Source organism: Mucor mucedo, assembly GCF_025094135.1.
Source record: "Mucor mucedo strain NRRL 3635 chromosome Unknown EV154scaffold_27, whole genome shotgun sequence".
In the NCBI taxonomy this organism is placed as follows: Eukaryota; Fungi; Mucoromycota; class Mucoromycetes; order Mucorales; family Mucoraceae; genus Mucor; species Mucor mucedo.
The window spans coordinates 60487-72781 of NW_026252311.1; the positions used below are offsets into that span (position 1 = coordinate 60487).

The 12295-nt window shown below is 36.9% G+C and overlaps 3 protein-coding genes across 3 annotated transcripts; all 3 read right to left on the minus strand.

The window, feature by feature from the left end:
* Positions 1 to 873: 873 nt before the first annotated feature.
* Positions 874 to 2978, minus strand: EV154DRAFT_601044 (uncharacterized protein; the record flags this gene model as incomplete). The annotated part of the gene is made up of 7 exons (XM_051607205.1): positions 874 to 1362; positions 1428 to 1536; positions 1629 to 1664; positions 1792 to 2040; positions 2126 to 2345; positions 2855 to 2876; positions 2969 to 2978. The coding sequence occupies 7 exons, from the start codon at positions 2976 to 2978 to the stop codon at positions 1280 to 1282; spliced, it is 729 nt and encodes a 242-aa protein (XP_051459544.1). The 3' UTR covers positions 874 to 1279.
* A 4229-nt stretch (positions 2979 to 7207) lies between these two features.
* On the minus strand, positions 7208 to 8375 carry EV154DRAFT_461394 (uncharacterized protein; the record flags this gene model as incomplete). Its single annotated transcript, XM_051597548.1, has 2 exons — positions 7208 to 8035; positions 8272 to 8375. 2 exons carry the CDS (start codon positions 8373 to 8375, stop codon positions 7579 to 7581), a joined length of 561 nt encoding a protein of 186 aa, XP_051459545.1. The 3' UTR covers positions 7208 to 7578.
* Positions 8376 to 8468: 93 nt separating this feature from the next.
* EV154DRAFT_159140 (uncharacterized protein) lies at positions 8469 to 9669 on the minus strand. Its single transcript, XM_051594148.1, has 5 exons — positions 9577 to 9669; positions 9431 to 9499; positions 9143 to 9358; positions 8915 to 9067; positions 8469 to 8840 (listed from the first exon to the last, which is right to left on the minus strand). The coding sequence occupies exons 1-5, from the start codon at positions 9617 to 9619 to the stop codon at positions 8653 to 8655; spliced, it is 669 nt and encodes a 222-aa protein (XP_051459546.1). The 5' UTR covers positions 9620 to 9669; the 3' UTR covers positions 8469 to 8652.
* Positions 9670 to 12295: the final 2626 nt, after the last annotated feature.

Here is a 12295-nt window from a genome sequence, read left to right on the forward strand (position 1 = left end):
CTTAAAAATAGAGAGTACCCACAACGATTGGACGATAATAATGAACTTCCCTCAGTCTCTACTTTAAGATTTAAACAAATAAACATTTGATTTCTTTCAATCCGAGATTTAAAAAAAAAACATAGCTAGTAATATGACCAAGTTCTGGATTGTTCACAGTGATTTGAACGTATTGTCAAAAAGTATCTAACTATTGCAAGACTAGAAACGGTGGTGATAGTCGGTTATTTGTTTAAAATGAGCATCCCAGTCTTGTAATGATTGTGTTGAAAACAAGAAACTAAAAATAGTCCAAGCTAACTCTAATTCTATGTGGGTCATATACTTACATACTGATTTAATACCTATACGGAGAAATATATCGGTGCTAAACTCTAAACTCTAAGGGGGTCATGGTTCCGGTTTCCATCCGCTATTTGATAAGAACATTTCGCAAAATTACTAGAATATGATTAAATAATAGCTTCTCGCGTATTTTCATATGAGTGAATTATTGATAGCATTTTAACTGAAAGAATAGCAAGCTTATTAGCAAAAGATATCCCCAAAAAGATAAGACTTGTGCAACACGGCCTTCCGTAAACTATAGAAAAAGTTACAGTTTATGTCTTGCGTGTTATCTGTTTTAACTATTGTTCAGGAAGGGTTATATGTGTAGCTACAACTTACTATAGATACACTACGTTTTATTTGAAGTTTAACAATGTCGATGTAAGCATTCAATCCCACCAGTCACTTCCTCAAACTCGTGACTGTACAATAAATTTATTTTTTTTAAAAAATTATTTTTTTGACAGTCGTGTTTTCGACTACCGCTGGGGAAAAAAAAAAGGATAAAAGACAGAGAAAAATTTGCAATCCTGCTTTTCTTTAGACAAATCTTCCTGACAATGGAATGTATGATGAAAGCTTTCCAGACTCTGTAAACGATCAACCATCCTAGAAATATTTCGTATTTCCTGGGTGACATGACGATTCACGCTGGAGTCACCATATCACACCTTTTAATCAGCGTGCTATGTTTGATGTTATGCGATCTGACTAAAAATGTCTCTTTTTTTTAAACTAAAATTACAAATGAAAAAACAAAGCCACTTAATCTTTATGAAAGTGACTTTTGATTGGCTAGTGGGAATTTATAAATAGCTCAGGGTTGATGACTGACAAGCATAAACTCTGGCTTCATGTTACACAAACAAGAATAAAATCGAAATATAGGTGGGATGTGTATAGAATATATATTTTTATATAGATGGGAGGGAAAAATACGAAGGACACATTACTTCATACTTGTGTCATCTCTATCTTCTTCCTTTTTCACTACATCTTGTTTTACTTTTTTCTTTGCTAGTTTCGCGTAATCTACATAGAGAGATTAAATCATTCCGTTTCTTTTTTGTTGTTTGTCATTATATATCTCAACTTACGTAAACCGCATGCATTGCAAAGTGTTCGGGCCCCGTCAGGCCCCCTTCTCCATTCCGGCGTCTCGCTTATATGACAACTATGGCATCTATTTTGAAAAACAGGTCGTTTCTATCATAATATAAATCAGATAAGTTGATAATTTTAATAGATTAGGGAGAAAAATAGTCTACCCCTCTTTTTCGAAGTCTAACCGAGTTTACGGAAGATGACAGTGATGTTTCCCAGCTTTCGTCGCCCTATTAGATTTCATAAAGTTTTTTTTTTTTTTAGTAGATGGTCATTATAAGGGATTACCCAATTATTTACAAAATGAGTCATTTTGTACACTATCTTTTTTTTCCTTTTGATTATTAATTTTTTTACCTCTGCACCACGTCGTTGCTGATGCTGTTGGAGATGCTGCTGATCTGAAACTCTATGTACTCCAGCATATTCAGCGGCCAATTGATGTTTTCTCAATCGAAGTAATGCATTAAGCACTTCATTGGCTCTGCCAATCATATCGTCTAACCATGGTCGCATAGAGGTCGGGTTACTGAAATAATTCTCATCCATCATCGAGCTCTTCTTTTGGTTCATATTATCTGCTAAACTATTACAGTGTTGAATTACCTATCAATTTTTGAAGCCGCTCCTTATTTAATTATTTGTTTTGTTTTTTTTTAAAATAACTAAGCCGTTCAAACAACAAACTTACTTGGTCGATGTCCTTTTCGATACTGCGCAAAGAAGGTGTAGATAGAGAAGAGGGAGTTAATACGAATTCAAGAGGTTGGGTGTGCTGACTTATATTGGATGGTAAGGAGGTAGAAAGTACGGTATTATTCGGTTGGTATCTAAAACCAGATGGTTGTTGATTATTGATTGCTAAAGTTGTCGTAGTTGAGGTGCTGGGTTGTGATACAATGCTATTGATACTACACACCCATAGAGTTTTTCGGACGTTCAAAGCTCAATTTTTTTGGTTAATCTTAATATGGACATTGTCGGGTTATAGAATTTTTTGTATTTCGGTGGAACCGTTTTTGCCAAAATAAAAATGGTTCAAATTGTTTAAAAATAATTATTTTGATTGGATAGAATTATAGGCTTAAAATGTAGATTTTATTTAAAAAAAAATAATGGATGGCTTGGATGCCATACAGCCTTGCCAGCCATTGGAAATCCCTTCAGGATGGTGTAAAAAATGCATAAATTTAATCCACTACTCCCAGAAGACTGTAAGACAGTATGCATTGTTCTATAGAGCATGTATAGCCAGATGCGTACAACAAACCTATAAAAAAATAGTTAGTAAATGATACTGGAATAGTTGAATAAAAATCACTTTACCTTATTTCTTGTGCCGTTCAGAGTAATCCGTATTTGACTAAAGAAGTATGAACGTTAATGCATGTTGTTTGTACACGAAAAGCAATAGACTTACCTCACTTCATTACGCGTTAAATCTGTTATAAAAAATTTTTTTAGTCTTCATTTGAACAAAAAAAAAAGTGCTAGCAATATACCTTCCACATAGATGGGTCAGTTATGAGTGTACTATTGAGCATAAAAGTGAAAAACTATAAGATAGATAGCTTTAGCGTTTATAAAGGGAATAAGAGAAAATAACTTACCAAGTTAAAAAGTTAAAGAAACGGAAAGAAAGACATGAAGAAAAAAAAAGAAGCTAAAAGAAAAAGAACCTGCTGGAAATAGCTGTAGTTCAAAATTCTGGTCTAAACCTTTGCATATAAAAAACCTCTAAGTCAAAAAAAAAAAAAACTATATCTCTATCTCTTTTACTTCCTGAATTATGAATACTCAACCTGAACAAACCAACGAAACCGAAAACCCCTATCGTTGCGATTTCAATGAATGTGGCAAGCGCTTCCGGCATCCAAGCGCCCTTACACGTCATAAAAAATCACATAAAATTACCGAAGCCTTCACTTTTAAGGCACCCATTACCCCAAGCAACACGGCCTTCAGGCGAGTGAATGGACCAGAAGTTACTGCATTACCTGAGTCGATTAGATCTACTCGCATCAGTCTGGATCGTATGGTGTTTCATCAAGAGGACGAATCTGAATGCCAAGATTACAGTGACGAGGAAGACGACGAGGACGAAGATGAACCTTTTGATGAAGACATTGAATTCACTGAATCCATTGTTGATGAACCGGAAGCTGTAGTCGACGAAATCGAGGATCAAACACCCATAGTTGTCAACGGCGAGTTTTTTCCTTTCAGGGATAAGATACATCAATTGATGTATCAATTCTATTATCGGTCTGGGGGTGACATATCTCAAAGTTTGATGAAAGATATTGTGAAGCTTGTCAAGGACGTCACTGAAGCCAAGGTTGCCTATCCCGAAGCCAAAGTACCTGCAGCTGATCTCATATTCAACTTTGATGATTCAAGAAGAACAAGAAACCAGATTCCCTTGCTCAGACAGACGAAGCACTACGTCAAGGTTCAGAAAAAGGTGAATGGTCAAGAAGTCGAAGAAGATCTCCCGTTCTATATGAATCCTCCCTCCGAAGTCTTGAAGTTGTTGGTTGCAAACCCTTCTGTCACTGATCATTTATCAAAACTTCCTGATCATACAGAGGGCGAGCTTGTCGATAGTTACCAGTCGAACAAATGGCGTACCCACAAGATGTTTCAACATCCAATGGTCTCTGTCATAATCAACAACATCCCAAAGGATATCTGGGTTGGTGATCTGATCAAAACAGGTCAAACTTTTGTGATTGTGGAGAGGTTTTATACCTTGAATCATTCAATCGTTATGGCTGAAGGTTACCAAGTTCTTCCCGTTGATGGTAGGTTATACCTCCACAACATGCCCAGGAAAGTTTCTGTCGAAGTGAATCTCATTTCAAGCATTTTGTGTGATCGCCCGGAAACTTTGTCATTGGATTTCGAACGTAATGTGCTGGATGACTCTAATCTCCTTAGAGCTTCTAGTACCATTATTAGTAGATTGAAAATGCCAAATCCTTTGAAGCGCCCCTCTCCTTCTTCTGCTCGTAAATTCAAGCCCGTTAAGGTTATTCCCCTGAATTTCTTTACTGATGATATGAGTGGAAATCGAACCAAGAAACACAACAAGTTTGATAGTTGGATTATGGTACCCGCCGCTTTGCCTCTTGCTGAACGACATGCACTTGAGAATACAGCCTTCATCTGTACAGATCATTTGCTGTCAGCAATGCAAATGCTTCCTGCTATTGTTGAAGATCTTTTGTTGTTGGAGAAAGGTGTGGAGATGTTTTTGCCTGGTGGTGAGGCTGTCGTTGTCGTTGCTCCGTTGCAATTTATCACTGCTGATAATGCGCGTCATTCGGAGCTTGCCTCTAGTCGCGGTGCCATTTCAAAGATGCCATGCCGAAAGTGTGTTTGGGAATTAAAAACCCCAGCTCGACTTGATGGCAGTGATTATCGTTGTGACCCTCGCTCTGAAAAAGTGGTTGCAGATATGTACGCGCGATATTTGGCTTCTGGCGGTGACAAGACTTTGTTGGTAAATGTCGATACTGGTTACAAACTTGTTGGTGGTCAGGCTCTGGTAGACCTTCAATCGTTCGATACGATGTTGGATTGTCCAATCGAGCTCCTTCATACGATAATGCTTGGTGTCGGCAAAGCCTTGGTAAAAACATTGTTGCAAGACCATCTGAATCCAACTGAGAAAAGTATCCTCGAAACAAGATTGCATGGTTACGTTAGCAAAGGGTTTACCCGAAAGCTGCGTTCATCATTGCGTCTTCATGGATCTTTCTTAGGTAGGGATTACAAAATCCTCGTTCAGCAAGTACCAATTCTGTTGAATCAATTGATCTGTTCTGGTGAAATTCGACGTGATGACGGTGTTCTCTTGATCAAGACCTGCTTTGAAAATTTGGGCAAGTTAGCTTCGCTTTCTTATATCAGCAAAATCAAGCATAAGTCTGATTCGTACCTGAAGTATGTGGAGTTCACTTACAATGATCTTCGTGTCTCGGTGATGGAGCATGATGCTTACATGAAGCGAAAGTATCCTAACAGAAGGGGTGGCTCCGTTTATAACTCCAGTAAAATGCACATCATGCATCATCTTGTTGATGATATTTATCGATTTGGATCCCCAATCTTTTATGAAACTGAGAAGGGTGAGCAATTTAATAAATTCATTCGAGAGTGTCTGTTTCGTACCAACAGACATAATCCTTCAAGAGATGCCGCTGTTGCTTTTGCAAAGAGGTTGATGGCTCGACATGTATTGACTGGTGGTTCTTGGTTGGTGGCAGGCCAGGATTATCCAGTTAAAGCTTCAAACAAAGTCCTCGAGGTTGCTGTGTCCTTCAAGTCTACTATTAGAGACTTTGTTGATAATGACGATGATGACAAGACCATGAAAGTTGGCTCAACCGGAATTTTTCAAAACGGAAACAACCTCTTTATCGGTGAAGTCGTCAAAATCGATGCGTTGACTGGTGCTCCCACCATCGTTGAATACGCTCTTTGGTGTGAACGTGGACCTGTGACAAGATTTGAACTTCTAAGCCAGTCCGACGGTTTAAACTCCTGCGTTTATTACGTTTGTAACAAAGACAATGGAGGAAATCTTGTTGTTGAAAAGCTGTTGCGGACGAAGTCGACATACAGAGAAACAGAGTGTCAGTTCGTGGAGATGCTTGATTTTTCAAGAAAGATGAACCCTCGTTTCAACTTAATCAACACCAGCAAGTTTGGCACCTTCTGGTGGGCATTGTCTCATAAAGTTAAAAATTTATAAAATTTGTCTTAATAAAAAATCATGTTCATGTACATGTTAATTTCGCCATGTTAATTTTTACTTAGAAGTTTTTTTTTTTTTTTTTTTTTTTTTCGTTATTTCATTGGATGAAATGATTTTAAAAGCATAATTGTTTCCCAGAAGAGACTATCTACAAATTGAGCTAAGAAGATTTGGTGGGCTGGCTATTTTATTGGACGAAAGATTTTAAAAATAAAGTTTACATTCAGATGAGGGCACCTTACTATATAAGTTGAGGAGACTCAGTTGGTGTGTATTCTTTCGAAAGGTTGAGATCTGTGGTAATGATTTTTGGCGATAATGACTTTCATAAGGACTTTGATATCGCACATCGTCTCTATCCATGGGAGATAATGATAAGGATGAATAAGACGAATTAGCAGAGTTTGAGTTAGTATTGGTAGTGGTCACACCAGTGCTAGGAACGGCAGGAACGGTAGTAGAAGCAGAAGCACCAGAAGCACCAGCTGTGAAGTAATCTAATCTTTGCGCATCGTTTGGTCTATTTGGAATAGGACTCCATGGGTCATTTGTAGTTCGTGATATGGGTGATGCCATGTCCATATAACTATTTTTACTGGTAGTGGATGAGCTTAAAGAAGTATGGATTGTGGTGGAAGGTGGAGGCCAAGATCGACTAGCGAAGAAACCGTCCATTGAGGAAATAGGTGGCAGTATAAATCGTTCTGAATTAGATGGTGTTGTTTGTTCATGATCCATACTACTACTATTCATCACAGATCAAAGAAGTTAAAACGATGGAGGTCTTTACTTAATATTTTTATGTTTGCATGTGTTTTATAATGCATAAGTACACATAAGATACACTCTGTATTATAATTACTGAGAATATTTACCTCCGAGATGTTGATGAATGTGTCATAATAAGTAGATAATTAGTATTAAAAGAGAGAAAGAGAGATACAAGAGAAAAAAAGAAATAAAAGAAAGAAAAAGAAAAAAGAAGAAGGGGAAAAAAATTAATCAAAAAGGGTTGTCGTAAGGCTGCTTTTTTTTTTTTTGTTTGATTGATATCAATGTGACATTCTTTTGAACCAAAGAAGGAGAGTGAGACAGTAGATCACATGGTGCTAATCCTTCCACTCTGTGACACATACACCTTTTTTTTTTATTTATTTTTTACCCACAACAGATGGGATAGCAACCTTCACGTAATGATTTATTAGTTTAGTTGGGCAGATGCTTGACTATTTTAGGCGTGGCGATGCTACTTAAAAATGTGATTTTGTGTGAGAGAGTGTGAGGGCGTGATTATGAGTGTGTATAAAAAGAAGACAATATTTATAATTTTTTTTTTCGTGGTTATATGTATATAGATTTTATATATATTTACAATCACGTTTTCAACGTACTGAAAAAGATGGACTGTTCGGCTCACCAAATATACCACTGTTATCAACAACCATCGAATTGTTTCCGTTAGTGGCAAACCCTAAACCTAAACTGTGCTGTTGTTGATGCTGTTGTTGATGCTGCTGTTGTTGCTGCTGTTGCTGCTGTTGTTGTTGATGTTGCTGCTGCTGAAAATAGGATTGACGCATAACAGCATTATTGTCCAACACACTGTGACTTATTGAGGAATTCGTGTCCTTGATAACGGTTGATTTAGGCGTCATGGCATCCAATAAGATGTCTCGTAAACGATAACATTGACGTCTACGTTTGACAAAAAAGAAGGGTTTTTGAGCCAATGGAGCGGGCCTACTCAAACGAAGTGCCTGCATTACATTCTCCACTTCTTCATCCGAATCCACATAGGTTTCTTCATTTGTCTGAGTTGTTGGTGTGATACTGGTGCCACTGTTGTTAACGCCACTATTTAAGCTATTATTACCATTTACAGATGTCGAAGATATCTGGTTTTGTAACCGCTTCAGATTCTTGATCGATTTCCCAGACACACCGTTACTCAAATTATTCACTAGAGAGGAACCTGACGTAGTCTGTGAAGTAGTGGCTATTAAAAGCAAAGGGGGGAGGTTAGTTTAATTAAAGAAATGGAATGAACTGTGTATTGAAAACCTTTTTTCTTTGACACGTGTTCTTTACCATTGGGTCTTCCAATTGATTTCTTTTGATAGGCAGCTAATAATACATCATAGGGCTGTGATCTGCCATCTACAGCACGTTTTGCACCCATAGAATGACTTTTACATGTCAATGACCGAGTACACGGCATGTTATTGAGACCCTGAATAACTCCGCATTGTTTATCCAGATCTAGGGGTGCTACTGTATAACTTAGCGCGCGCGCACACTCACACACTTTTTATATAAAGAAAGCCTACCTTTTTGCTTGGTAGTTTTTTCATCTTTTCCTTTTTGGCCTTTTTTTTTTCATTCTTCTCTAGCGACGCTGAAGGAGGTCGCTTTGCAGCTGTCGAAAGACTATCCAAATCATCTGTGTGTGTGTTTTTTTAGTGTGTGTGTATGTGTATGTTGTATGTGTATGAAATTAAATCGAATGCTAAATTAGGATTACCGTCAAGGTTCATTGACTTCTTTTTCTTTTTAGAATTTCTTTTGGACTCAATCTCTTCATCATCCGAGAAAAAGTCTCGTTGGTTGAGTTTCCCGTCAGCGTAAGCACTACCCAGACAAGATACTATATTCGACAATAATTACCATATATCGATCAATATCTCCTTTTTTGACTTTCCCGTCTTTTTTATTTTTTACCTGAGTGTTCCTTGAATTTACTGGCTAATAATGGCCGTTGGCAGTGGTTGCATTTCACCACCACAATATCATCTCGCATTGGCATCGCACCAAATATTTCCATGTCTTTCGCATCCAATTGTGTTGTTACCGGTGACCCACTTTCGCTATCATCTTTTATTTTATATATATACATCGTATTAAACAATCTCTCTCTTTTTCAACCGTGTCACCCTTATATATTTATACCTTCAGACTCTATTTGCATGGAATCCCTCAGCGTACTCCAAGCTAACCCAGTGGCATCTCGAAATTCCTTTCCCTGACTCTTTTTTATCTCTACATTACTTATGCCATTCCAGCTTTTTTCGTCTTGGAAAACAGATAAAGTGTTGGGTGTGACATGTTTCGACCAGCTTGCCATCGGATCCGATTGCAACAGCGGTTTCGACAAGTTGTTGATATCTACAAAAAGGTTACTGTTGTTCAACTCGGTGCTTCTCTTTTGTGTGTTGGGTTCAAAGTGTCTCTCTTTACCTGACTGGAGTCGTTCGATTTTATTCACTTTACTTCGCAGCACATCTTGCTGTTCCTCTGTTAATAGATCTATTTTTTGTATTTTTTTCATCCATTTAGATTAGCTAAAAGAAAGCTGTAAATTTCCAATTCTTTTTGGTTTTTACCTTTTGTATTAGTATATTTTTTAACATTTCCGTTCGACGACATGGCGATCTTTTTTTGCTGTTGTAAAAAAAGAATGAAAAAAAAAAAAAAAAAAAAAAAAAAAAAGTTAAATTCCAGTTGAGCTACAGACTTGTGTGTGTATCTGCGTGCATTCCTCCAGTTTTATGCCTAAAAAGCTAAAAAGGCTGATTTGGGGTAAAAAAAATCACTACGTCATCTTTCCTAGCCAACCAAAAAAAAAAAAAAGTAAATCAGCTAAAATTGCTTACAATGCAAGAATAACTGATGTGCCTGAATTGAACACCATGTCAAAAAAAAACTAAACATTTTTTTTAGTTGTATGAACACATGTTAATTTATCTCTCGATGAGGTACCATAAGAAAAATGATTCCATTTTCTTTCATGATTTCTGATTATAGAAGATATAATTGCTGCCATTGAATACCTCTGTCACCTTAAGTCTGGGTATCTTCCAAGGACCTCACCACGAGAACAAAAGATGTTTTTGCGGAAATGGTTACTGCCAATGAGGGTCCGCAATGAGTCAAGTAGAAATTATGTAGGATTGATATCAAAGAATTGAGTTGAGCAGCCTGCTGCTATATTTTGCGTAGTTTTGTGTACGCCATGCTCGATATATTGATTATAGCATTTAGTGCGACCTATTGATTTCGTCAGTTTGGAAAAACAAACTTGAATGTCGTAACCTTCGGCCATTGAAAATTATTGTACTCATTTGAAAGCCATAACAGTCAGTTATTTTGTCTTCTAGACATGTATAAGGCGTAAAAGGGCTATAAATATTGACAGCGATCATAAAATAAGTTCAATATTTGAAGCCAGTTGACAATCTAAGAGACCAATTAAAATAATGTTTTATACATAGAATGACCAACTATTAGAGAATCAATACTTTGCTTTGCGTGCTTGAGTCTCATGTTACGAGAAAGGTTATAAATTAGCAATTGACCAAGTGAGTGATGAAGAATAAGCGCACTATAAATTAAAGTTATACACATACTCTGACACATGCTTGGCATGTTGGCAAAGGTATATACCTTCCATCAGAACAAAGCTCCTGGAAATGCTTGGCCAAGGTGGTTACAATAAAATGTACGTATCAGTAATTCGATCATGAGGACGTTTAGTATATATATATATATATAAACACACCCTGATATATGTTTGTGGAAATAAGTAAATTAAAGTACCAAGCGGCACTATCTTAAAAATTAAGCACGCCCGGAAAGGCTTTCGCAAGGCGGTCATAAGACGCCTTCCCGTGTGAAATCTCAATGAAAACATTAATCAACCAAGCCTTTATAAAACGTACAAAGATGCCGTATTACTCTCTTCATGCGAAGACCCGATCGCTAATAATTACATTGCGTGGTATAATGGTACATAGGAAAACAAAAGGTTACTAATTATTTTAATTACAGATGTACAAGTCGTGAATAACTCGAGTAAGCAGCCAATTATTATCTCAAAAATTATACTTAAGGTCAGCTGGTGTGAATCAGCTATGATGGGAGAAACAAAAGGCGAAAATCTGTCTAATGGTTTTTAAGGAACTGGTCTCTAAGGGACAGCATATGGTGCGCGTAGCCGTAATACAGGACTACAAGCCGTCATATACCTCATATGCCCACTAGATTTTGGATGTTATCCCAAGCTCAAAATTTGGTCTATAATCTTACCAAGAGATAAATGTCTAATATACATAATTAGATAAATAGCTGTAAAGATCTGGTATATGCAAAAGACTTGTGCCATAACTACTGTAAGAAATTAAAGAATCCTGAGATCAATGAGGATAAAATTATGCAAGGAATCAGCGATATACAATTAAAAATTACAGGCGATTATTTCCATAATTGTTAATCAACAAAGGGCTTGTTGTTTAAGTTAGACATATGAGAATGAACTGACAAATGCGTTTCGACTTATGCTAATTATTTTAAAGACCGACAGTTGTTTTTGGGTAAAAGCGAACAGGTTGTACTGTGAATGAAAAAAAGAGGCCACTCCCAATGGATTTTACAATAGATATTTATATATGTACATATATACACTTAAGGTTAAAACAGATCGAGGTAGACAAGCCCGACACCCCGTGACCCTGTCTCGATAAAGCTAAGAAAATCCCAAATTTTGTTCATCAGATCACCCCTGAGCAAGCAGGATTGAAAATGGAGAGCCTCTGACCTACAAAATAAGGTTTTATTTACAAGGTTTTTTTTTGTGCGTATAAAAGAGATACAAAAAAAGACAAAGGTAATGGCTGAGGGGTCACAGGAAAATAACTTGTATTACCTTGGTTTTTAATATAACATGTTGTGGAAACAATGAAAGGTTCGTGGACGGAATAAGACATGTTTACATACAAGGAGTCTTTCTCCGAAAAAGTGGTCTGACTAAAAGAGGTAACCAAGAAAAAAAAAAAAAAAAAAAAAAAAGAAGATACGCGATTCAGCGAAACAATGTAAGCCTAATTCCCTTTTTTATGTAATCTCAATGTGAGGTGTAATCAAAGAAGGGTTCCTTTTGGTAAACCAGGGTGCCTTCTTTTGTAATTTCTGTGTTCAAATGAATTTTAAGAAATAAAGAAAAAAAAACTCGAGTCATACAAGATGTAATGGATCACAAACTACAAACAATTTCTAATTCATTTCATTGATTGGACGCTTCTCTAAAAGCTTTGGGCGGGGAATACA

Bases quoted from the DNA above. Each gene is read 5' to 3' on its own strand.
- EV154DRAFT_159140 (XM_051594148.1), bottom strand. From the start codon at position 9,619: ATGTCGTCGAACGGAAATGTTAAAAAATATACTAATACAAAAG. The intron at 9,500-9,576 runs GTAAAAACCAAA...TACAAAAAATAG, and splicing joins AAAATATACTAATACAAAAG to ATCTATTAACAGAGGAACAG. The intron at 9,359-9,430 runs GTAAAGAGAGAC...ACCTTTTTGTAG, and splicing joins AATCGAACGACTCCAGTCAG to ATATCAACAACTTGTCGAAA.